Raw genomic sequence first — 27,305 nt, 5'->3', positions numbered from 1 at the left:
TAAAGCCTACGCAGCCCAACGAGCCGCGAGGCAAATTAAGAGGCTACACAAAAAGACAAGGTTTGACGACGCTCAACCAAGGTAGACATCGAGATAACCACAGTGAGTGTAGAACATCAATTAAACAGGTCTTAATACAGGGTTGGGTTCAACGGCAGCGTGGTGCAGCTAGCAATGAACAGCACAAATCGCAGGGATTATAAAATCAGCAGGAATTATTGTAAGGAGGCTTAAGTGAAAGTTAAACCGTGTCAGACAAGTCAGTTTGTTTGCTGCCCGCCGAATATCGTTGGCAAGCAGGTTGCATGACTGTGGGTAGAGTGTAGCCCAGCTCGAGGAGCTTGGGAAGAGAGAGCACGATAACCTTACCAACCAGACGCTGAAGCTTGAGAAATCGTTGCCGAAAACGACATGGGCCTGCAACAGAGTTGCGCGAGGACGGCGACCCGGCAGTAGGTTACCGTGAAGTGAAGGCTGCAACAGCGTGAGCGTGATTGGTTCCGATATGCAGAGATTAGCGATGAAGCGACATGCAGTGGCCCTGACTGAAGGACGCACAGGTCTGAACAGCGCAGCGAACGAGCGCGGTAGGATTGTAACAAGTAACGCCACTGAGGGCAGAAGGGGCGAATGTAAAAATGCAGAGAGCCCAGGTCCACGCGGAAGCCTGAGCTAGGACGTCAAAGTCAGCGTACTGAGAAGCAGAAGCAGTGTTAGGTGGTACATATTTAAAGAGCCCACTGAATTCCTATAGGCTAGCGCTGATTGAATGAGTGAATGATCAGATTGCAGGGCTTTCCCGAAAGTAGGCAAAGCTAAGATTGGCTCCGTGTAAGCATGGGAGGAGTAAGCTACACTACGAGTCTTCCTAGTAGAACTTTCGCTGAAGCTATCATAGAATGACCACCATCAGTCTCTGCAGAATGACCACCATCAGTCTCTGCTCCTGCAGAATGACCACCATCAGTATCTGCAGAATGACCACATCAGTATCTGCAGAATGACCACCATCAGTATCTGCAGAATGACCACATCAGTATCTCCAGAATGACCACCATCAGTATCTGCTCCTGCAGAATGACCACCATCAGTATCTGCAGAATGACCACATCAGTATCTGCAGAATGACCACCATCAGTATCTGCTCCTGCAGAATGACCACATCAGTATCTGCAGAATGACCACCATCAGTATCTGCAGAATGACCACCATCAGTATCTGCAGAATGACCACCATCAGTATCTGCAGAATGACCACATCAGTATCTGCAGAATGACCACCATCAGTATCTGCTCCTGCAGAATGACCACCATCAGTATCTGCAGAATGACCACATCAGTATCTGCAGAATGACCACCATCAGTATCTGCTCCTGCAGAATGACCACATCAGTATCTGCAGAATGACCACCATCAGTATCTGCAGAATGACCACCATCAGTATCTGCAGAATGACCACCATCAGTATCTGCAGAATGACCACATCAGTATCTGCTCCTGCAGAATGACCACATCAGTATCTGCAGAATGACCACATCAGTATCTGGAGAATGACCACCATCAGTATCTGCAGAATGACCACATCAGTATCTGCAGAATGACCACCATCAGTCTCTGCTCCTGCAGAATGACCACATCAGTATCTGCAGAATGACCACATCAGTATCTGCAGAATGACCACCATCAGTCTCTGCTCCTGCAGAATGACCACATCAGTATCTGCAGAATGACCACATCAGTATCTGCAGAATGACCACCATCAGTCTCTGCTCCTGCAGAAGACATGACAGGCGGATGTTCACTGTCTATTGCCCTGCAAGCACCAAGGCATGGGAGGTGTCCAGTAGATCCACAGAGGCGTAGATGACCCTGCAGTGGACACTACACGCCCCCATCCCAGGAGGAGTAAATGCCCCTGCAGTGGACACTACACGCCCCCATCCCAGGAGTAGATGCCCCTGCAGTGGACACTACACGCCCCCATCCCAGGAGGAGTAAATGCCCCTGCAGTGGACACTACACGCCCCCATCCCAGGAGGAGTAAATGCCCCTGCAGTGGACACTACATGCCCCCATCCCAGGAGTAAATGCCCTGCAGTGGACACTACATGCCCCCATCCCAGGAGTAGATGCCCTGCAGTGGACACTACATGCCCCCATCCCAGGAGGAGTAGATGCCCTGCAGTGGACACTACATGCCCCCATCCCAGGAGTAAATGCCCCTGCAGTGGACACTACACGCCCCCATCCCAGGAGGAGTAAATGCCCCTGCAGTGGACACTACATGCCCCCATCCCAGGAGTAAATGCCCTGCAGTGGACACTACATGCCCCCATCCCAGGAGTAGATGCCCCTGCAGCGGACACTACACGCCCCCATCCCAGGAGTAGATGCCCCTGCAGTGGACACTACACGCCCCCATCCCAGGAGGAGTAAATGCCCCTGCAGTGGACACTACATGCCCCCATCCCAGGAGTAAATGCCCCTGCAGTGGACACTACACGCCCCCATCCCAGGAGGAGTAAATGCCCCTGCAGTGGGAGTGCTGGAAAATCAATTTCAATGCAGTAAATCCCTTAACGTTTTTCCGTAACTAAGGAAACCATTTAAGGTATTCTGTGCAACACCCTTAAATAAATCCCTTACACCTTAATTACGCCTTAAGGGTCATCCTTAAGGGGAAGGTGTTTTGTGCAACCGGCCCCAGAGCACTGTTTACCCTCGCCACACCTCACAATGCAGCGTTCCGAACGTTGTGTAATCAAATACTCCGGTATGGTGGTATATTAACAATTCATATCATAACCAAAATATACACCGGTATTCAGTGTGAACCGGTATACCGCCCAGCACTATGTTCAACCCAATAATAAGGAAGGAACCATATAAATGATGTGTTTGTAGCCTAGACTGCCAGCCTACCTGTTTCCCTCCGTTGCTTCATGTAGCCTAAAGTCCATACCGAAGTCCAGAAGTTTATGTCCAAAATAATGATGATCAGCATTGCAATGTTTATATATTAATATGAATGACTACCAACGTGGCAGCTCGAAATGAGAGTTGCAGCTGCACACTACTGAATGGACGACAGGATAAATAAATAAATAAATAAATAAATAAATAAATAAATAAATAAATGCAGAAATGAATTAGATATGTAGGCTACAAATCAATAGATGACTGTGCAGATTGGTCATGAAACTTACAATAAACTAATACATTCAATGATGTATTTCTTCATTTTTTTCTGTATTTCTTAATTTATTTATTTCTGTCTTTCTATTTATTAACGTAGGCCAGAGGTTCCCAAACTGTGAGGCGCGCCTCTCTTGGGGGGCGCCAAATAATTTGAGGGGAGGCGCGGAAGGTTGATTCAAAAAAGAAGGAAAAATGTTTCATGTTAGAACTATCTACGATTTTTTTTCAATGATGTATGTAATGTATGTAATTGTCAACATTATAAAATCGAAATAAATCATAGAAGAGATGTATACTAAATCTTTGGGATAGTGGAAAGTATTATTGATCCCTATCCTGAGTGAGAATGTATTGTGCCAAACTTCATAACGTAATTTAATAACAGTGCCGCCAGCCGAGCTAGCTGCAAGTTACCAGTGAACGGTAAGGGGGGGGGGGTTGCGGGCGGAGGTGTCACTGTTTTCAGAGGGGAGGCCCACATTGATGGAGTTTGGGAACCCATGATGTAGGCTATATATTTCCACATTGTTTGATTATTCTATTTTTTGGTCCGTGTAATTTTGCATTCATTCTTTATACTATTTTGGACGTGAAATGGAATTTGAAAAACAAGTGGTATGTGACTTTTTGAAGTTCTATAATTTTCACTTGCTAAGTGAAAAGTGAAAAGGTCATATTTTGACCTATTCCAGGGATTCAAACTTCTGTAGACTGCTCCAACCCGATGAAAATATTTGACCGGCAGGCGACCAAAGGACCCAATGCTTCATAAAATCTAGTTCAGAGCTTTTAGGCAGCCTACTGTCCAGATAATGCTGTTAGAGTTAGGGCTACACTGGGCCAGAGCCATAGAGACAAATCACTCTGCACTGGGCACATACTGAAGCGTTCGGTTTGCGACACGTAAAACAATTTTAGAAGACTGCACTGTCTATTTCTTTCGAACATATGCGCATAGGCTATGTGTTGCGAACGGAACGCTCGAATTACATTTATTTTTCTTCATTGTATTTTGCATTTCACATTATCCATTAAGTCAGCATTATCTTTGTAGCCTAGTAGAGGACGCAGTAGTGAGAGAAAACATCCAATGAGGCGGAAAATAGACAGAAGCTTGAGGTTGAAGCTATTTGAGGAAAGACACTGTTACAAACATTCTTGTATTTCTTGAATTTCCCCAGGGGATCAATAAAGTATCTATCTATCTATCTATCTATCTATCTATCTATCTATCCAAAGTAACATAAAGAGTATGTTTCAGTAATGTGGGAAAAAGGACTAATTTTTTTAAAGTAAATAATAATTAAAGTAAATAATTTTTTTAAAGTAAATAATAATACAATAATAATGGCCCTTTTTAAAGTAAAAAGTAACACACTATTGTTAGCACACACAAACCAATGTGACAATGTTATGAACTCAATACTAATTTCATTCAAAACTTAGTTTACATGTGGTGTTACTCTGTTTTGTGCTCAGAGATTGCCAGACATGGGGATGATGTGTGGTAGGGTTCAGAGAGAAAGATTTGCGACACTCTTTGATGTCGCCTCTATGTCACGTGGTTCATGTAAGCCCCAATAGTTCCTAAACATTAACTGGCTGTCATGTTCTTCTATGGGACAGACAGCAGCAATTGCATTATTGCACGGTAAATACAAAATAACACCCAAGTACTTTGTCAGCTATTATTACATTTTTGGAGGGAAAAGCTTAGTGTTTTATGCTCAGAGATTGCCAGACATGGGGGTGATAGGGTAAAGCGTAACTCTCACCAAAATGCACCCTAGGATGTTTTTGTGAACGTACCCGAGTCAAACTTTCGTTTAAAAGCATAATTACCTCTGAAGCGCCACTTTTTAAGCTTGTCCATGTTGTGGTTTTCGGGTCAAATGGAGTTTTGAATGGGAATTGTAGGGCACTACTATTTTGATACATGATCGCGTCAAAATCGCTATTTTTAAAAGACTAAGAAGGCACAACATGAAACTTTGGTCGAAGTATCATCAGTTTCTCATCAGTGTCTCTACACAAACTCGAGCATTGAGAACATTGTTTGTGTACACATAGTTTTAACTAAAAAGAAAGGTTTTGGACAAATCACTCCTTGACTAGCAAGATGGCGGTGAGCAGAAAATCCAGTGAGTTGTCGAAACCTCTTTTAGTCTTTAACTCTGAAATGAAATTTGACCTCGCAGAGAGAACTGTTACCTGTTGGATCAAGTAAGGAATGTGAGATGGTGTACATCTGCATACTTCAACACGGGACGCCCATCAACCAGCTGATTGGGCAGCAAGAGTTGGTAAAACCATTGACTGAAAGAGGCTGGAGAGCATGTAACTCCTTTCCACTGCATGCCTCATAGGTAAATGATGCTGTGTTCACAAAGGACTATTAACCTGTGTGTGCAGAGGACAAAATTGGGCAATTTCTACCTATAATTTTAAACTTGAATATATATGGCTCTACAAATTGCAAAATAATCAGTTATGGCTTAAAGTAAAGAGGACACTTGGGCCATCAACTTCAGAAAGTATTTTATTAAGTTCATTTTGAGTTCAATTTTACAGCTGCAAAACAAATTCTAAATTCCACTGCATTTCATGATTCAACAACACCATAGTTTGTGTGTAAATTTGGAAGAACATAGGTAAAGGGTTACAGGTGTTACACAGCAGATTTTACATGGTATCTTTAGGCGTCTCCAAGTGCCTCATAGCCTACCCAAAATCACCAAATACAAAACAACACATCAATCACTGAATATCACTGAAATGGGGCAGTCGTGGCCCCATCGTGGCACTTTGGACTTGTAACCGAAAGGGGTTGCCGGTTCGAAGTAGGAACGGCTGAAGTGCCTAACCCCTCACTGCTCCCCGAGCACCGCTGTAGCAGGCAGCTCACTGTGTCGGGATTAGGGTGTGCTTCACCTCACTGTGGGCTGAGTGTGTTTCACTAATTCACAGATTGGGACAAATGCAGAGACCAAGGAGAACAGGATCAAAAGAGTATATACTTATACTTATATCAAGTGTGTTTACTTTTTTCATGCATTATGTCCTGCAGCAAACCATCCTGACTTAATTTCTGGGTAATATGATGCATTTTCTTATTGGAATCTAAATTATGATCTTTACTCTCTCCAAAATATACCCAAAACCTATCCACATATGCCCCCAGACACCGGATCTCAAAGATGGCAGCTTTTTTGTAGGCGGACTTCAGAGGTCAATACATGGGGATGGGTGGCAAACCATCCTGACCTAATTTCTGGGTAATATGATGCATTTTCTGGTTTACCACTAACCACTCGGTGAGTTGCACAGTTTTGAAAACAAACGTTAAGGGTTGTTTTAGGACCTGTTTGAGCATGCCTGTAGGCAGCAACTCTGACTAGTCAAAGGCGATTCAAAACGAGTCAGAAAAGTCGAGACAGGACCAATCGTCAAAATTTCGGTGTCCACCACTCTAGTTCATCCAAAACAAACCAGAAATGGGACTCAAAGTGCTAAATACCAGAATTTTCCTTTAACGGTCGATGCCGTGTCCAGTTCTATATTTACAGTCAATGGTTAGAATAGGGGTTTTAAGATCGGACCTCTTTTCCACACTGTAGCCCATCTGGACGAGGAGGTGGGACGGGCCTGCTGATGTCCAACAAATGGAAATTCACCCCGCTACTGCCTTCAAACAAATATGTCTCGTTCGAATTCCATGCCATCACAGTGATCGCCCCAGCAAAACTCTACATGCTGGTCATCTACCACCCTCCAGGCCAACTAGGCGACTTTATGGACGAACTTGACACTCTGCTGTCCTCCATCCCTGAGCATGACTGTCCGCTTCTTGTTCCCCTGATGCCCCAGGCTCAGCGGACTTTTTGGCCCTGATCCACTCTTTTGACCTCAAACTGGTTCAAAGCCCACCTACTCACAAAGCTGGCAAAGCTTGACTTGATCCTCACTCGGAACTGCAGCACAGACATCCTCATGGTGACGCCTCTCCATCTTTCTGACCACTTCTTCCTCCAGTGTGTATACGCATGTGGGAATGAAGATGATGTGAACTTTGAGAAAAAGCTTTTCCACACTGTGTATGTTATCGGCCTCAGCCCTCATTCCTCAGGGGAATCTGGGCAGGTACAAGGCCACAGGCTGGGTTGGAAAGAAGTGGAGATACAGAAATGATGTCTTTCTCAAGCGCTGGACGTTTATTTCTGAGCGCTCCAGCTACCGTCTCCACGGCAACCCACTACGGTAAAGCAGTGCAACATCGCCATCTACTAGCATGAAGTGAAATACATGGACATGTTTTCTTAAATGTAATAAGATAAAACAAATAGGAGGGGTAATTGTTTAATTAAAATGATATAAGAGGCCATTTTCTCTCACCAGTGTGTATAAGTGTGGGAATGAAGATGTGAACTTTGTGAAAAAGCTTTTCCACACTGAATACATTTATGAGGTTTCTCACCAGTGTGTGTGAGCATATGTTTTTTAAGAGCTAAACGGTACCAAAAAGCTTATACACACTGGGAACATTTAAGGTGTCTCAACTGTACACATGTCTCAACTGTACTCAGTCTACCCTACAGTCTATGATGTAGATCAGTGTTTCTCAAAGTGTGGTCCGGGGACCACTGGTGGTCCTCAATTTATCCCAAGTGGTCCGCGAGCAGACGTGGTAAAATATAATATAGATGAGTTGTCAGTCAGTCAGTGAGTAGGCCTATTGTATAGGCTAATATACTGTTGACGTAGGTCTAATCTTTTTTTTTTTTTGTAGCTAGGTGGTCCGTGCGTTTCTTTTTTATTGGTTAAGTGGTCCTTCATCTAAAAAAGTTTGAGAAACACTGATGTAGATAGATAGATAGATAGATGTCAAATACATAAGTTCTGAGAGTGTCGGTTCTCCCCTTATTAGACATTCTCTGACCTTGGTGAATGGAATTCCTCGTGGTTGGCAAACCAAACACATAACTATGCATTACTGCCCCCTCTTGGTATGTAGTTTCACTGCAGAAACATGGGTGGATGGATAGTCCAGCAGCAACATTCTAATTGTTTACAGTCTATGATGTAGAAGTAAAGATAGATAGATTTCAAATAAACACCGGAGATGTTGAATTCCTAGTGCTATAGCTATTGGACTTCACACAGCAGCCAGTGAACAAGCAGGTCTATTTACAGTCAAAAACAAAATAACTCACAAAAACATCACTAACAGGGGGGTTTTCCAAGTATGTGGTTTAGTGACAAATTAACTCAAAGTGGTAAACCTCCTACAACAAGAGCCCTATGACATTGTTTTTAGGAGAATGAAGCCACATCACTAAAGTCACTAAACCACATACCACACTAAAGTCACCACAAGTCACTAAACCACATACTTGAAATACCCATCAGAACAGCCTTCAAGAGCATTTCATAGGGGCTTCATTGAATTAGGCCCATGAAACCTCTAGATATATTTATTCAACAAAATAATGCACAAATGAGGATAAATCAGAAAACATATGATGTTTTTATGTCTCTGTATGTTTTATTTAATTACAAGTACATTTCCTGCATATTTACACAGATATAAACAAACATAAATAAGATCCCTTTTCCAAACCCTCTTCCCTCTTGTACATTTATTTCACTTTACTTCTTACAACTTATTCAGGGTTACATGAAAATGCATGTTGGTAAATAATCTTATCAATTTTCCACAGAGTAATCATGTTTTTATTTCCTGTGCTTCATTAGTTGGCAGGTTTACCACATAAACAAAGAGCGTGTCTCATTTCAGGGGCTACATGGTTCTAAGGCCAGAATCGGAGTGGTCACACTATAAGAACCGGAGTGTTCACACTATAAGAACCGGAGTGTTCACACGATAAGAACCGGAGTGTTCACACTATAACAACCGAAGTGTTCACACTATAAGACTTGTCACTTGAGTGAAGGGCTCCCAGTCATGAGGCTGATCTCTAGTGTGAATCAGCTTATGGATATTAAGATATGAAATCTGTGGGAAAACCTTGCCACACTGGTCACATGTAAGAAGCTTCTCTTCAGTTTGTGTTTGCATATCACATCATATGAAATGATAAAAAAAAAAAAAAAACTTTTCCACACTGAATCAATACATGATGCTTATCTCTGGTATTATTGACAATGAAATCATATTGTTGGGGTCAGATGACGTCTGTGTGCACCTCTGTGGTTACCAGGGTTATGCACAATTTGAAAAAGAGAGAGGGAGAGCGAGAGAGAGATGGAGGAAGAGATGAAGAGAGCACGCCAGTGAAAAGAAAAGAAAAGAAAAGAAGGGCCGAGCTGTTGAAGGTGTGGGGGACTAGCGGCGGCACAGAGCTGTGCGTTAGCGGCCAGCACTCCAGCAGAGAAAGGTCACTGGCTGTCTCCCGGCAACGGACCGCCACCACGCCTCCCTTCTCTCACACGCATCTCAAATCTACAGGAGTCTGCACCTGCTAAATATAGAACCACGCGCATCTCAAATCTGCAGGAGTCTGCACCTGCTAAATATAGAACCACACGCATCTCAAATCTACAGGAGTCTGCACCTGCTAAATATAGAACCACACGCATCTCAAATCTACAGGAGTCTGCACCTGCTAAATATAGAACCACACGCATCTCAAATCTACAGGAGTCTGCACCTGCTAAATATAGAACCACACGCATCTCAAATCTACAGGAGTCTGCGCCTGCTAAATATAGAACCACACGCATCTCAAATCTACAGGAGTCTGCACCTGCTAAATATAGTCTCATCTCTCACACGCATCTCAAATCTACAGGAGTCTGCGCCTGCTAAATATAGAACCACACGCATCTCAAATCTACAGGAGTCTGCACTTGCTAAATATAGAACCACACGCATCTCAAATCTACAGGAGTCTGCACCTGCTAAATATAGTTAAAGGTTCTGTCAGCGCCTCCCATCTCTCACACGCATCTCAAATCTACCGGAGTCTGCACCTGCTAAATATAGTGAAAGGTTCTGCCAGCGCCTGCTAAATATAGTGAAAGGTTCTGTCAGCAAGTTGGCTCACATCACAGGCGGCCGCCACGCTGTGCAATGATCGCCTCTTAACCGCACAAACCACAGGCCTTCATCCTGTGCTGTGAGGCACTGCGGTCTGTGTCGCTCCGCTCCGGGCCAGCACTGAGGTAGCCGCGCTGCCTTGACTTGTGGCTGGACGTAATTGCCTCCTGAGTGTTTGTTTATGACACAGAGAGAGATAATGTCCCCATGACTTTAACTCTGTGTCTAAAGAGCGATGTCTTAACAGAGATGTTTGAAGATCCGTTGCCTTTTAATGCCAAAGACACAGCTGAATGTAAGGGGCGTGTCAGTTTACCAGGTGGACCAGGTGATATTTGATGAAGTCCCTACAGCTCTTTTAGGCTGTGATTAAACCAACAGTACAGTCAAGACTACAGTTCTCACTGGTTCTTTAACAGAACCCCACCCTATGATTACACACACACACACTCTCTCTCTCTCTCTCTCTAAAACTCAGACTACACTAGATATTTTCCAAACAACGACCCAGCTGACTTTACAGGCTCCTGCTCCATACACATATATATGATAGATAGATAGATAGATAGATAGATAGATTGGTTAGTATACAGATAGACAGACAGACAGATAGATTGATTGGTTAGTATACACTCTAAAAAATACTGGGTTATTTTCTCAACCCAAACGCTGGGTTGAGGCTGTCAGGGCATTTTGTGGGGTTGTTTTTACTCATGTTGGGTTATTTTCTGTAACCCAGCTTGTTGGGTTGATTGTTTAGGACAGCGCCCCTCCTCTCTCCCACCTGACGTGGAGTACACTACCCAGCACCTGGGTGACTAACACAGCTGCATAGTTATTTGATAGTTTGAAAAAACATCGTTATTCTTCCAACCGTCCAGTCCACCAGTTGTCAGAATGCAATGGAAATCAGGCGATTTCGTAAGGTATGCATCTTTAACTTTTTTAAAAATGTTTTATCCAGACGGATTTTAAAAGTCCACCCAGAGATGTAGAAGCTACCCTTCATGATATGAATGGATATTCTGCCTGCCAATTTCATTGAGCCTCAAACAGGTTAACAATTGTGTCATTCATGCTAACTAACGTTAGCTAACATTAACTTACAATTACTGTTCATGTTAAATATACACAAAGACAGACTCATAAAAACACACATAAAAACTTTTACAACGAACTAAAATGAGCATACCAAGCTGGTTAACATTAGCAGACCATATAGCTAGCATCAATGCTAATTAAATATGCTTCGTGGTGGTTGTAGCCTAGACCAGGGGTCACCAACCTTTTATGTACCATGGACCGGTTTGATTCCTATTTATTTTTTCACGGACCGGGGGGGTGCATGCATTACTTGAAAAGAACTAGCTCCAGTTATGTATGAACAGTGAAGGTAACGATCTCTTGTGAAAAACGTGAACTTGAAGAAGTGAAAATTGAACAATATGAACTATGAATATTGAACAACTTGAAGCTACATCTATAAGTGTGAACATGCTTAACAAAATATGGAACAAAACATGGGAACTAAACGTGCATTACGAATATAATCAGTGGGAGCCCTGCTTGTTTCCCTGCAACAAGAAGCTTCCATCTGGGGGTGATGGAAGACAGTGACACCCTCAGTGTGTTTGAAATGTCCAGTCGATTGCGCAATTTGTCTAGTTGCAGTCATTGCCGAAAACCCGGCCTCGCATAGGCCTACATACGTGGTGGGAAACGTTTTCAGCGCTTTTACGGCTATCTCAGGATATTCTGCTTTGGTTTTGATCCAAAAACCCTTTTTTCCTTATACACACTCTTAAGACCACCGTCATTTGCAATTTCGATCAACTGCTCTTCCTCCTGCGCTGACAAGTTAGGACTATTCGGGATATTGACAAATGGGTTGCGGACCCACTCATTGGTTTGCCGTGGATCTTTGGAGGATGGGAAGTAATGCTCAAACTCATTTGAAAGCGCAACAAGGTGATCGCGCACCAGCTGCGAGAGAAAGGGCCCTGCCTCAGTCTCTCCCAAAACCCCCACTACTTTTTGGAACATATCAAATACACCCCGGTCCACTCGTCGTCCCTACAAATCAAGCTTGGCTTTAAATGCAGCGACTTTATCTGCCAGTTTAAAGACAGTCGTCATTCTCCCCTGGAGTGACAGGTTGAGGTCATTAAGCAACCCGAATATGTCACACAGGTAAGCAGTTTTGACACCCAGCCCTCATCACTAAAATGTGCAGCTAACGGTGACTTTTTTTCTGCTTTCGCAATTCAAACACTCTGGCCAGTGACCTGCTAAAGATGCTTGTTTTTTGTTGCTCATTCTAGCAGTTTAGCTAACTTCGTGTGACACTACCGTTCGCCAAGAACTGATCAAGTGAAGTGAGCTGACCTGAGGCTGCGCAGCGCTGAAGGCAATATGTAAAAGTGTTGAAGGCGGGACAGACAGACGTAAGAAAATAGACCTTGCAAAATGCAAACATGTGTGCAATCAAACAACTGCATATAGGCCTATGCCATGTAAAAACGTGACATTATTGCAAATTAAATTTAGTTTAGTTTGCATGCATTTTTTTTTAAACTCATGTCGTAGGCTACGGCCCGGTTAGGAATGCCCGGTGGTTGGGGACCGCTGGCCTAGACTATGGTTGCAGCTAACGTTTGTCAGCTAATATTAGCCAACACAGTTGAAGTAATGTTACTCTCTTCACAAGCCACACGTACGGTAATAATAATGGCAAACAACATCTTATTAATTCATTCAGGGTAGCTTCATATTATAGCCATGTAACTTAACGTTACTGGGTGTTTTTGGTTGTAGCAGAGAAGACGGGCTCTGGTTGTAGTATCAGACAGTCATTTAGATAACGTTACCTAGTAACGTTAGCATCTAGAACTAGAAGCTACAAGTTATTATAACTCCATAGGTGGTCATGGTTTCCGAGTGTGTTGCGCTAATATTTTGTCTCCTGGTGGATTTTTAATGTTTGTCAACATCATTCAATGATAATGGTTCATGAAAATCTTGATATAAAGTTCTGTAAATAACAGTGATTAATGCACTCTTTTTTTCCCCTTTGATTCCCAGGGGTGATCCCCAAAATGGACGGTGGACTCTGCCTGCCTTCATGGAAGTATCACAAGCTTTTTCTAGCTATCTGTTCAAAAAATAAACTGCCAAATAAATAAATGTCGAACTGTTTTATTTCATTGCATGGCTATTGTTGCCCATTGGATGGATTATAAAACATTATATTGTAACATTAATGATTTGCAAACATTTATTTGAATTATTATCAATTAATAGTGATTGGATTAAGGAGAAAAATAAGATACTTAGAATAACCCATAAATTAGGTCAGCATAACCCAGAAATGACAGTGAAAATAATATAAATCCTGGGTTGTATAAGAGAGCCTACCCAACAATTATGTAGGTTTAACCTAACAGTTTTGTTACGATAACCCAATGTTTGGGTTAGACTATCAACCCAACTCATTGGGTTGACCGAACAACCCAATTTTCGGGGCTAATATAACTCAGTGCTGGGCTCGACCACTATTTACCCAGTGGATGGGTTGAAATTGGGTTGTTTTTAACCCAATGTTTTTTAGAGTGTAAGATAGATAGATATGCCTAATTGACATATGAGAGGAGTGTACCTGTAATAAAACCCCTTCAGCCACAGTTCGGACAGACAGGACGCTGGTCCGGTAGAGGTCCTCGTTAAACTGGCCCGCCTGGATGAACTTGTTGTCCTGGATGAACTTGTTGTCCTGGATGAACTTGTTGTCCTGGATGAACTTGTTGTCCTGGATGTCCTTCTCCATCTGCTCTCTGGCTCCGACACCAGACTCCCCCTCAGGGAGGAGAGACGGTGCGATTGGAGACGCATGCCCCCTCCTCCTGCCCCCTCCTGCCCCCTCCTCCTGCCCCCTCCTCCTGCCCCCTCCTCCTGCCCGCTCCTCCTGCCCCCTCCTCCTGCCCACTCCTCCTGCCCACTCCTCCTGCCCCCTCCTCCTGCCCGCTCCTCCTGCCCCCTCCTCCTGCCCGCTCCTCCTGCCCGCTCCTCCTGCCCGCTCCTCCTGCCCCCTCCTCCTGCCCCCTCCTCCTGCCCGCTCCTCCTGCCCGCTCCTCCTGCCCCCTCCTCCTGCCCCCTCCTCCTGCCCCCTCCTCCTGCCCGCTCCTCCTGCCCGCTCCTCCTCCTCCTCCTGCCCCCTCCTCCTGCCCGCTCCTCCTGCCCGCTCCTCCTGCCCCCTCCTCCTGCCCCCTCCTCCTGCCCGCTCCTCCTGCCCCCTCCTCCTGCCTCCTCCTCCTGCCCGCTCCTCCTGCCCCCTCCTCCTGCCCCCTCCTCCTGCCCCCTCCTCCTGCCCGCTCCTCCTGCCCCCTCCTCCTGCCCGCTCCTCCTGCCCGCTCCTCCTGCCCCCTCCTCCTGCCCCCTCCTCCTGCCCGCTCCTCCTGCCCCCTCCTCCTGCCCCCTCCTCCTGCCCCCTCCTCCTGCCCCCTCCTCCTGCCCGCTCCTCCTGCCCGCTCTCTCTCTCTCTCTCTCAATTCAATTCAAAGGTGCTTTATTGGCAGGACAAAAGCAGTCATACAAAACAGTGTATAGACATTTCTGTGTAAAATACATGGATCTGAACTTAATGGAATATAAAATAATAATTATAATAATAGAATAGAGGGTGAGCGGAGTCCGAGAGCCCCCAGCGCTCCTACATTACCCAGCATCCCCTGTGTGCTCCTCGAAGGCCACTCCCAATGGGCCGTCCCTCACCGGCTCCAGCATCATGGCCGCCTCGTTGCAGTTGCCATAGAAACCGCCCGCGTAGTGGTACTCTGAGGCGTAGAGGCGGTTGTCTGGGACGGAGCGAGAGAGAGGAGGAGGTGGATAGCAAGTGGGAGAGGCAGGAGCTAGTGATGGAGCGAGAGAGAGAGAGAGAGAGAGAGAGGAGGAGGAGACACACAGGTGGATAGCAAGTGGGAGAGGCAGGAGCTAGTGACGGACAGACAGACAAACGGACAGAGACAGAGTGACAGATGAATAACAAGAGAGGCAGAGCGGCCAGACACACTGATCCCCAGCATCCCACCCCACCCAGACACACTGATCCAGTGAGGAGCTGCAGATAGATGGTGCTCCTTAAACACAGTGACTCAGGGAGTTTGGCCTTGGCATGCAGGGGTCTAGCTCAGTGGCGGAGCTAGGGGGTGGCTTAGGGGGCTTAAGCCCCGAATCTTTTTTCAAAAGCCCCGAATCTTTTTTTAGTGTTTTAAATTCCCGGCAACTCTTATTTCCAATATAACTTCCCCTCGGTTTCTCTATAAATGTCACCAAATGCTCTATTACTGAGGAAATATATCCCTTATTTTCAAAGCCCAATATTGAAAAATAATTTGACTTGCTACACGATCTATGCCAGGTCTCTGGGCTATGGTGATTTCAATGGTTAGATTGATTTGTGAAGATCCAGTGAAAATGCTGCCTTGACAACGCTACGTCATGGCTTCGGTGTTCCAAAAAGCCTCTGTCAGAAGTCTTTCACTTTTACAGTCTGTGATAAAACACTTTGTGTATGTTGTTGAAACGTTATGGATATTAGAAAGTTTTTGAAAAGACCACCCAGCTCCGTTCAAGCAACAGCATCGCCCAGTGAACTGACGGATGGTGTTGTTTCTGCCCATGTCAACTTTTCAGTGTCATATGTTGCATAAGCCTACCTTAAAACCTTGTTGACATCCTATCCACCACCACAGATCTTATAATCCAAGAGTCCACATAAATATAAAAGTCATGTTATGTTGTTTTGGCTGCCTAACTAATTATTAACTAAAAAAAAAAACATTACAATGATATATTGAGAGGAAAGGGCCCTTTCCATAAGTGTGTTAATCAAGCACCATGCAGTCTGCATTCATAATCTAGGTGCTTGATTTTATGCACCTGTGTAAAGGGGCCTGATGAAACCTATGAATAATCTTGCTAAATTACAAAATTAATATAATTTAGAAACGCCAAGATGATAATGCACTCCTTCTAAAATACCCTTGTATCATGATGACTGGCCATACTGTAATTATATCATAATATTATGTATAGTATAAGATATTCTATATATTTGTCACACAGATGAGATCAGGGAAGAGGAAGAAGGAGAATAGCAATAATAAACAATAATGTCATATCAAACAATAGCCTAATGAAAATAAACAAATACTATAATATACAAACCATAAGAAACGCTTAATTAACTAAGTACATGCTAAACAGATATGAACAGATATTGCCTCTTGAAAGACCCAAAACTATAATTTTGTGTCACAGTGTAGTGCCAGTCAGATACCTTGAATCTGTTGAATGTTAGTTTCACATTTTTTAAGTCTCAATGTGTCCATTAGTTTACACAAAATTCACTAAAAGTCATTATTTAGCCAAATAACTTTCAGTGTCCCGCCGGCGGGACGGGTACCCCCCCTCCCCCACCTCCCCCCAACATTCTAAATCAATTGTATGCACCATATTGCTATGTAGCATAGTAATGTTATACACCATTTCAAAGCTTTGGCTCTTGGGAATCCAAAAATGACAACTTTTTTTCATGTACAATCTGTATAGTGCTTTACATTCTCAGATTAATCTTATTATGTCTCAATTAAATTTGATCCAAAATGCCCCCCTCCCCCTCCTCCACTTTTGGTGCTACCCTGACTTCTGGCTGCAGTGTAGCTGCAGCACAATAAGTAGATGCCTCATATTGGGTACTGAAATATTCACAAGAATCCATAGAAATTGAATCTTCATGTTGTATCCAATATTAGTTGTACAGATGTATAGTCTATCTTATACACACTCATTGAACCAACAAAGTAAATGCAAATATAGAGACTTTTTTTGTAATTATTCCATATTTTGTGTAGTCAGTCTATATCAGAACACCTGACATACAATCTAAATAGTCCACAAGAAACCTCAAAGTGTTACCTTTCATTTGAGACCAGGATTATGCTTCTACACAAAGGGGTTCATGTGCATTTGATTGTCAGTATGCATTTTGGATAACAAAAAGTCCTATGGGGAGTATCCATAGGCATTTTACAAAACGCATGGGCATACCTTAGCAAATAATCTAATAAAATAGTCTAAAGCACTCATATTTTCATTCTATATTGATCAACTTTTGCACACAGCTGGTTGCTAGGGCTTAGTTGTGTTTCTAAGGGATATCAAGTGACCTAGAGGGCTGAAATGTGGTCAGTTCAGAGATGCTTGTAATCCGGCAGAAAGAAAAAACTATATTCTAGCCTCTGTAGCTCTTTGTCAGTACATCACACAGTTATCTTGACTGCTTCCTACGAAAGCAACAGGTTCTCAGCTTTCTATAGAGGTCCAGCACTTGATGGTTGACCCCAAAAGAGGTGGGAACAATGCCCTTGTAAATAGGCACAGTGCAATTTCAGGCAAAAAAAACTTGACATTTTTACTGAGAACTATGTAGTTAGGGGGTTATTTAAAAAAAAATTTAATGGGCTAAGCCCCGAATGTTTACAATGTCTGGCTCCGCCCCTGGTCTAGCTCTCTGCTTGTCCTTATAGCCTCATCCTGTCACCCCTGGGTCTGCTTCCTGTTTGCTACCTCAATTGAAAATGAAAAGTGAAATTCAAGAATTGAATTGGAAATTAAAAGCCAGTTTCAATTCAGTTCTGGAATTTTGCACAAGCCTGGTGGTTGCTCACGGTAATTGGGTCACGTGGTGTTGGTGGCGGCAAGAATCATAATATCACCTGCTCACTTGCGTGAGCAAGTGAGCAAAGTGTTTTGTGAATGAACAGAGAGGGGGTGATGGGGGAAGCCTTACTTTTTGCTGACCGCATTTGATAGCTGTTGAATGGAATTACTGCTGTTGTGGACTACATGAAACTTTGTGGATTTTATTACTGGATTTATTGACGTTTGAATTGGTACTAGACATTGAACTGTGTTGGATATTCTGAAGATGCCGATTTTACTACAATAAAGGAAGTTAACTTTCTTGGAAGCTACTGGAAATTATTGGACAGCGCGTCGGGCAAGTTAGTCTCCCCTACTCAGCCTCTCGGCGACCAAAGCTTTGAGTCGCCCACACATATAAAATCCTTTCCCACACCAGGCACATTTATGAGGCTTCCCTCGAGAGTGTATCAACATATGGGATTTAAGATATGAAATCATATAAAATCCTTTCCCATACCATATCTCTCCAGGGTGTGTCATCTATGGGATACCTGAGCTGATCTATGTGAAAAAAAGTTTTCCACACTGAGCACATTTATAAGACATCTCTCCAGTGTGTACAAGCATGGATTTTGAGTTTTGAGATTTCTGAAAACCCTTTCCCACATTCAATATATTTATGAAGTTTAGTGTGACTAAGCATATGGTCACACGCTGGACGACCTGGGAGGGAGTAATAAGCAGGACTGTAGGCTGGGCTGACATGTGGAAGATCCCCCAAGCCAGGCTGAGTTTCCTCATAAGGTCCACCTACGACACCCTCCCAAGCCCCAGCAACCTCTGTCTGTGGTATGGCTCAGAGGAGAGCTGCCAACTCTGCAATGCCCCAAATCCAAGCCTGCAGCACATCCTGTCAAGCTGCAAAACAGCACTGACCCAGGGTCGGTACAGGTGGCGCCATGACCGAGTCCTGCGGAAGCTAGCAGAGATCCTGGAGGTACGCAGGGCGGAAACAGCCAGGGAGGGCCTTTTACAGCCATCATGCCGGCCGATCCATTTGGTCAGAAAGGGAGGAGGGGCCCCTAACATCACGCAGCCACAGAGATCAGCCCTGTCAGGCAGTTCTGAGTGGAACCTGAGAGTGGACCTCGATCGGCAGCTCAGGTTTCCCACAGAGATCACCACAACCAACCTTCGACCAGACATTATTCTCTGGTCTGCCACAGCCCGGGCAGTAATCTTGGCAGAGCTCACTGTCCCGTGGGAGGGAGGAAAAAAGACCGGTACCACGACCTCACAGCCGAATGCAGACCGGAACCACGACCTCACAGCCGAATGCAGACCGGTACCACGACCTCACAGCCGAATGCAGAGAGGAACCACGACCTCACAGCCGAATGCAGAGAGGAACCACGACCTCACAGCCGAATGCAGAGAGGTACCACGACCTCACAGCCGAATGCAGACCGGTACCACGACCTCACAGCCGAATGCAGAGAGGAACCACGACCTCACAGCCGAATGCAGAGAGGAACCACGACCTCACAGCCGAATGCAGAGAGGTACCACGACCTCACAGCCGAATGCAGAGAGGAACCACGACCTCGCAGCCGAATGCAGAGAGGCTGGGTGGTCAGCTGTCAGCTACCCGGTGGAAGTTGGCTGTAGGGGGTTTGTGGGAGCATCCACCCAGCGCTTCCTGAAGAACATGGGAGTCACAGGCCCCAAACTCAGAAAGGCCCTGAAAGACCTGGCTGAGGAGGCTGAGCAGGGAAGCTTCTGGCTTTGGTTAAGAAGGAAAGACCAGGCATGGGGAAAGCAAGGGTCCTAGGGTCAATTAATGGAGCGAAACATCAATGAAGGGTCGTTCCCGGCTGATGACCCTGCAGCTGCCCGCAATGGCACCGTCGGAGGTGCGGCAAGCAGAAATGCTCAGCAGGCGGTCACTTGCTGTGCTACCACCTGGTAATTCAGCTCCCACATTCCATATATTTATGAGGTTTAGTGTGACTGTGGTAATTCAGCTCCCAACTTTGAATACAAGTTTTTCCACATTTATCTTAATGAATATCTTGACAAGATGCAGCAATTTTTAATGAATTTCCAAATGGACATGCTAAATGTTACTGTTTATGTGTGTATGTAGGTAGCTAGACATCATAGTAATGCAAAAACGCATGGCATTGCAAAATGCATTTTGTTTTTCAAAAAATCTTTCTCTTTCAACAGTTCATATGTTATCTTTAACCTATTTTCAATTATAGGGTTAACATGATTTGTAAATCATAACATCTGATATTAGATATGATGTATTTTAGAAATGCATATGTGATTGGAAGCCAATAAAGGTAGTTAGACACCATAGTATTACAAGAAAGGTCTGAAGTTTCCACTCACTGTCAATTACATGTGCAGTACCCTAACACCAAGGTAATGATTTGTCCTTTTTTGGTCATTCAAACATGTAGATTTTCATTCACATAATTACTAGGTTGTTGCCTTTTCTAACCAGTAGGTGGCAGTCCAGGATAAGAAATAGAACGTTGAGAAGAAAAAGACATAATTGAACAGTAGGAAAAACGGGGGAAAGATACACTACGCCCATGACATTTTAAAGAATGACAGTGTAAACGTTTGCAAGTTAAAACGGTATGTAAGTCAGTAGGCCTACATCGATGTTTGGTGGCTATAAGTCTGTCAGGGATTTGACAGGCTAGAAGTTTGCGATTTATAAGGCTACCGCAACAAATATGTATAGGTAAGACAGTAGCCTACGATGTTTTGGTGGCTAGCTGGGTAGTTCTGTATTTCAGCAGAATTAACAGGCTAGAAGTTGGTATTTTATCTTAGGTAATGTCATGTATGAAAACTACATTGAAATGTAGAGGCAATAGGCTACCGACAATATGGCGACGGCGGCCATGTCATGTCATCAGTGTGCTAACTCGTAGCCTACCTCCGTATTGCGTTGCATTGTTCGTTCAGCATGATGCGAACTTCTGAGTTTCTACTCAGATTAGTTGCATTGAGGTGATACCAGAGCACGGCTACCTATTACACATTCTCTGGTGATATTTCAGACTTGACGAACTCCCATGGTCGGCAACGGGAATTCCTTACTGCAGAAATAATAGCCTAGATTGATGCTCCCGTCAGCGTCGGGGTCACGTCTGCCTCCTTCAATCCTTATGACCGCCGCGCAGCGAAGCGGCGGTCATATAGGTTTAGTCAGATTTTTTTTTCTTTTTCTTTTTTTTTTTTTTTTTTTTTCTTTTTTTTCTTTTTCGCATGCCCAAATTTCCGTCAATGATTCCCAGGACACTGAAAGACCGGGGTACACGAAACTTGGTGGGCATGTAACCCCACATGGATAGCATGGAACCATCATTTTTCGTTTTGATCTGTAGCCCCCCCGCTGGACTGGACCCCCCGAAAGGAGGGTAGGGCAGACACAGTTTTCTGTGAATATTTCGAAAACCGTAGGGTTTAGGAGGACCATTTTTTTTTGTATGTTGATCTCAAGGGGCCATGTCAATCCATTCCATAACCACTCATTTCATGTATAGCGCCACCTAGTTAAACACAAAAAAGTAAAAATGAGGTGTTGTAATTGAAGGTATCTGTGACCTAACATAGTCAAAACTGCACGAAATTGGAAGTGTAGGATCATTATGACACCCTCTGTATGCACGCCAAGTTTTGTGGAATTCCGTTCATGGGGGGCCACACAATAAATTAATTTATGTTACTATACACCAACTGGCCTGTAGGTGGCCGGAGACAGTTTTCTGTGAATATCTCGAGAACCGTAGGGCCTAGGAGGTCCACTGAAAGACCGTGGTACACAAAACTTGGTGGGCATGTACCCCCACATGGATAGCATGGAACCGTCATTTTTCGTTTTGATCTGTAGCCCTCCCCCCCTGGACTGGACCCCCCGAAAGGAGGGTAGGGCAGACACAGTTCTCTGTGAATATCTTGAGAACTGTAGGGCCTAGGATGACCAATTTTTTTCCGTATGTTTGCCTCCAGGGGTCATGTTAACCCATTCCATGTGCACACATGTGCATAAACAGATACACACGCACACACATACATTTACAGTAATCATACGTATGACACATACTCACACAGTAGACATATGTACGCATGCATGCACATGCACAAACACACATACGCAGGCAAACACACAAGCACGCACATACACACACACACCCACACACATAAACATAAATTTGTACACGCACACATGCACACAATTCAAGAATTTTTCCCGTCATCTACTCCCTGAATTTTTGGTCATTGATACCCGGGACACCGAACCACCGGGGTACATGAAATTTGGTGGGTATGTAGCCCCACTAGACTTTTACGGAAAAATTTCATTTCGTCCACCCCCCCGTGCTGGGCCCCCCGAACCGCAAAAAAAAAACAGTTTTTCCTAAATAACTACCTGAACCATGGCACTGAGGATGAAGAATCTTTTATGGTATGTTGGTCTCAAGGGCCCACATCAACCTGGCTCATAATCACTCATTTGTGATTTGCACCCCCACCCCCGGTAAAAAATGAAAATGCAATATTATTCTGCTTTAATCGCCCCTATCTTCAGTTAAGATGTTCAGAACTGCACCAAATTTTATGTGTATGATTGACCTGGCATTCTCTGGGGGTATGCCAAGTTTCGTAGAATTTCATCCATGGGGGGGGTCTAAAAAAATTAGGTTATGTGTACATTTAGTGACTGTACACTCATTGGCCTGTATATGGCGGTGCACACATATACACATGCACACACACAGGCACCCACATACTATCGGTATTAGAACGGCCGATACATAATTACAAATTCAGTAGGATTAAAAGAAAGCCAAAATAAATATTCATCATCATCATCATGGCTGCATTTTCAGTATTGGCGATAAGTAGTCGTTTGTCCACTAGATGGCGCATCGTTGCAGTGAGACGTAATTTTGTTGGAAGTTAAAAGTGGGTTGGAAAAAACAATGGACGCTTCCTACAAGGACTATAATTTACCGCAGCGAACATCTAATAAGGATAGGACGATGTTCACATGAAGTGTAATTCCCATTTCTTCTTGAAGCCGAAATAAATCTGAGGATGTTTATCGGACATGCTTGGTTTTTACTGCAGGTACGTTAATCTTGTAATATCAATAAGGACCTAGGTAATGTTACCGTTGCGTTGGTTGAGTGATGGAGGCATTTGATTGATTGCATTTGTAGAAAACTATAAATGCGGTTATACCAAGCAAATTGATAGCAGCACTGTTTGTATCTTTCGACTGTCATTTATTGCACGTGCTACAAAATCATTCTGTGCAATGGAAGATTTACCAACGTTACACCGGTCTGATACAGTTTTGCCTATACATGCGTGAGACTGAGACGCCTGTTTATTTTGTTTTAAGTGCGTGCAGGGTGTGAGAGGAGAATCGATGTGCTTTGATTACAGCTTGGTAGTTGTAGTCTGTGAAATTAAAAAGCATGTGTGTGTGAAGTATCCAAACAATGACACCTTCATTTCATTATGGCTGCTTTAGCAAAACACCTTAAGCTACTGTGTAGTGGGTCCCATTTAGAAGTGGCTACTTCATTCGCGCTTTCCTTGACTCATGGAGCTGCGTGAATGTTATTACAACTTTTCGCCACGATATGACAGTTTAAGTCCACTTGATACTGTAAGGCGTAAACCATTGGTTTCCAAAGGAGATTTTATTTGTGTCGCCAGCATAGCCTATTGACAATTTATGTTGTAAATAGGCCTACCTTATAATCCTACCTGTAGCTTAGGGAAGCGAACAGCTTTCTATTAGGATCTAGTTTGTTAGTTACCGTTTTGTCATAACTCCCTGATGCATTTTTGCATTTAGAATAGCCAGAGCGTGTATATCTCAATCGGAAAATTAAACAATATCGGGTGCCTATGGACTAGACTGGGTGAATCCAGCCTGATCTGCCCGCTATTTATTTTTTGATTTCTTAAAAGATTGAGCTTGGTCTGATGAAAGCCAGACTAGCCATGGACCTCAGTTACACAATGCAAGGGAACATGAATCAGCCTATATTTGCACGAACAATAACGGACAAAAGCTCTTCAACTTTGGCCTGTTAAAATGTGTATGAACAGTCTTGCGACGCATTTCATCAAGGCCCATTTGGACATGTCAGTTATTTGCACCACTGGTTAGATGTAAAACAGCATTTCGTTTCAGACTAGGCTACTGTTACTTAATTTGTGCATTAACAATAACGTTTCAGACTACTGTTACTTAATTTGTGCATTGACAATAAAGTATTACATGAACTAAAGATGACTAAAATCTTATGTAGAAGAAGAAACATTCACAAAAAATCCATCCATCCAAAAATGACCTTTGTTTTTGATAGCTGTTGAAAACGGCATGGAACTGACAGAGATGTTTTTGTTTATAAATACATAAAAATAAATAAATAAATAACATTATGCTGATACCTTTTGCTTTTCCCAAATACAATGTAGCCTACAGGTGTAAGTGACCTTTCATCAATCCAGTTGCAATGGATGAACTGTGATGAACTGCCCTACTTGTGATTGTTTAGAGATTTTAAAGGTTTTATAACAATGCTACATCTTCTTTGGCTATTCTACAATCTATTCACCTTTTCAGCACCAGTAGGCTACTTTCTGTGCAGCCGCACACACACACTCAGGCATGCCAAACAAGCATACACAAAAGTTTCAAGAGTGGGGGATGGAGTAAAATATGGAGACAAATTGAAGTGTGATTTATTTTCGCGGAACGGATGTACAGGACTGAGCGGCGGTCATATTTTGTACCGCTATGCGGTACATCTAGTTGATAGCCAGACTGCACTGTGTCAAAATGTCACTTTGAAAATGTGATTAATCAGCTTTTTTTTTAACGCATTAATATTTCTATGATCAATTAATCAACATGAACGTGTTATTTTGACAGTTATAACTACTGCAATACACCAATCTGTTACAGTGTTGCACTGAATGGAGAGATGGCCGTGGTGGTCAATGCATGCCATGTCCAACTACAGAAAAAGGAAGTTTGAAGGGGGGAAAAAATCACAAAATAAAAATCACATACTCTTTTTTGTTATGGCATAAAAAACAATGAAACAAATAAAATGACAACAGGTTCATTAAATCTCCTTTCAAAATCTTTATTTAGACATTTAAAAGTCAGAAACACATTTTATTTACATATTTCATATAAGTCAGAAAAACAAGCATGTAAACACACATAAAAACACTGACACCTCAGATCAGCAAATAATTTTTCAAAGATAATTCTGCAAATAACTAAACTTTAGGGAGAACAGAATACATCATATTGTTGTTGTTGAAAACATTCTCATAATCCACACATTCATTTTAGGGAAAGAGCATAATATAAAGAAAGCAATATCAGCATTTGTTTAGTTTCATCAAACGGTAGTCTATAATTGAATATACATACATACATACATACATTACACATGTGTATGAACAGTTGTGTGTGACTGGTGTTCCTGCAGTTCTTTATACAGTCTATGGGCCAAAGCTGGAACTATTGCCATAGCAACAAGCCCTGCTCCACTGCCAGGGCCACAGATCAACAGAATGGATGTTGCTATGGTTACGTGGTTACTGCGGAATGTTGCACAGAGTCTTGACTTGATGAATTTAAGTCTGAATTTTGGCAGTTGGTTAAATAGACACCAGTGTTAAACAAACCACACACACACACACACACACACACACACACATTCAACTTCAAAAATATTAGCTTGATGTGTGTGATATGCCAGTGGGCAACATTAAATCTGATGCAAAGCAAAAATAATGTAATCTTTACTGTTTGTAAAAGAGCTTATTGTGCCTACAAGCCTGTATTACATTACAGTGTCATACAAACCACACACACACACACACATCTGAAAATGGAGGAGAATGAGAGAGAGAGAGAGAGAGAGAGAGAGGAAGAGAAGAGAAGGGAGGGGGACAGAGACTGAGGATAGAGAGAGAGAGAGAGAGAAAGGGAGAAAAGGGTGGATGTACCTGTTGGAGGAGGAGCTCATGTGATCTTGCGCAGGGACACTGAGGAGCCATAATAATAAACCCCAAACCCTGGATAGAGGGGCTCAGTGAATGTGGAGTGGAACGTGTGCAGGTGGGTGAGTGTGTTAGTGGAGACGCTGTAGAAGGACAGAGTGCCGGCCGGCCAGTCCAGGTAAACTCCTACTGTTCTGGAGCGGGAGGAGGGGGCAGGTATGCCAGTGCGTTTATTATTGTGCCAGACAGAGTAACTGTGACCAGAGCAGAACAGACTCCAGGACTTGGCATTCTGTCCCATTATGACGTCAGCACTGTCCCCTTTCCTCTCGATGCTTTTATAGGCCACAGATATACGAGCTCCATCATCAACACTCCACTCAGCCTCCCAGTAGCAGCGTCCAGTCAGACCCTCTCTACACAACACCTGCCATGTGGAGTCAAATCTCTCTGGGTGTTCAGGATACGGCTGCTGCTTCTCCACACGTGTCACCTTTCTGTTCCCCTCAGAGAGAGAGAGACGTCTGTGTGCTGTGTTTGGGTCCAGTGTGAGATCACAGGCATCTGCAGACAAGAGGAGAGGAGAGAACATGAGAACACACACACACACATACAGAGATAACATGAGAACACACACACATACACACACAGAGAGAGAACAGTACAAGAACATGAGAACACACACACACACACAGATTGAGAGAACATGAGAACACACACACAGAGAACATGAGAACACACACACACTCACATACAGAGAGAGAACAGTACAAACACAAACACCACTACCAGTACACACAGACACACACACTCATACATACCCTACCAGCGCGCGCACACACACACACACACACAAACACACCACTCCCTACCAGCGCACACACACACACAAACACACACACCACTACCCTACCAGCGCACGCACACACACACACACCACTACCCTACCAGCACATACACACACACACACACCACTACCCTACCAGCGCACACACACAAACACACACCACTACCCTACCAGGCACACACACACACACACACACACACACACAAACACAAACACACCTACCCTACCAACACACACACACACACACACTACTACCCTACCAGCACACACACACACACACACCACTACCCTACCAGCACACACACACACATACACACCACTACCCTACCAGCACAAACACACACACCACTACCCTACCAGCACACACACACCACTACCCTACCAGCACAAACACACACACCCATACACACCACTACCCTACACACACACAAACCAC

The 27,305-nt window shown here is 43.8% G+C and overlaps 3 protein-coding genes across 10 annotated transcripts in view; all 3 read right to left on the bottom strand.

The window, feature by feature from the left end:
- The window catches only part of LOC121718943 (zinc finger protein 239-like), a 627,858-nt gene that overhangs the window by 205,494 nt on the left and 395,059 nt on the right, over nt 1-27,305 (bottom strand). Inside the window, exon 4 of one of the 2 annotated variants that reach the window (XM_042104394.1) lies at nt 8,843-8,900. The exons of the other annotated variant lie outside the window; for it this stretch is intronic. The gene's annotated coding sequence lies outside the window, so the exon portion shown is untranslated. Of the gene's footprint in view, nt 1-8,842; nt 8,901-27,305 lie in introns of those variants that run through there. 2 annotated transcript variants of the gene reach the window in all.
- Nucleotides 1-27,305, bottom strand: part of LOC121718854 (zinc finger protein 665-like) — a 1,212,449-nt gene that overhangs the window by 1,078,421 nt on the left and 106,723 nt on the right.
- The window catches only part of LOC121718796 (NACHT, LRR and PYD domains-containing protein 3-like), an 800,724-nt gene that overhangs the window by 719,117 nt on the left and 54,302 nt on the right, over nt 1-27,305 (bottom strand). For 5 of the 8 annotated variants that reach the window (XM_042103999.1, XM_042104001.1, XM_042104004.1 and 2 more), the window contains one exon: nt 25,127-26,586. The exons of the other annotated variants lie outside the window; for them this stretch is intronic. In XM_042103999.1, the coding sequence (XP_041959933.1) occupies nt 26,045-26,586 (542 nt within the window). In that variant the 3' untranslated portion in view covers nt 25,127-26,044. Of the gene's footprint in view, nt 1-25,126; nt 26,587-27,305 lie in introns of those variants that run through there. 8 annotated transcript variants of the gene reach the window in all.

The sequence above is a fragment of the Alosa sapidissima genome, chromosome 9 (assembly GCF_018492685.1).
Source record: "Alosa sapidissima isolate fAloSap1 chromosome 9, fAloSap1.pri, whole genome shotgun sequence".
Lineage (NCBI taxonomy): Eukaryota > Metazoa > Chordata > Actinopteri > Clupeiformes > Clupeidae > Alosa > Alosa sapidissima.
The sequence above is the reverse complement of the archived record's forward strand: the minus strand, read 5'-3'. Positions and strand labels throughout refer to the sequence as shown.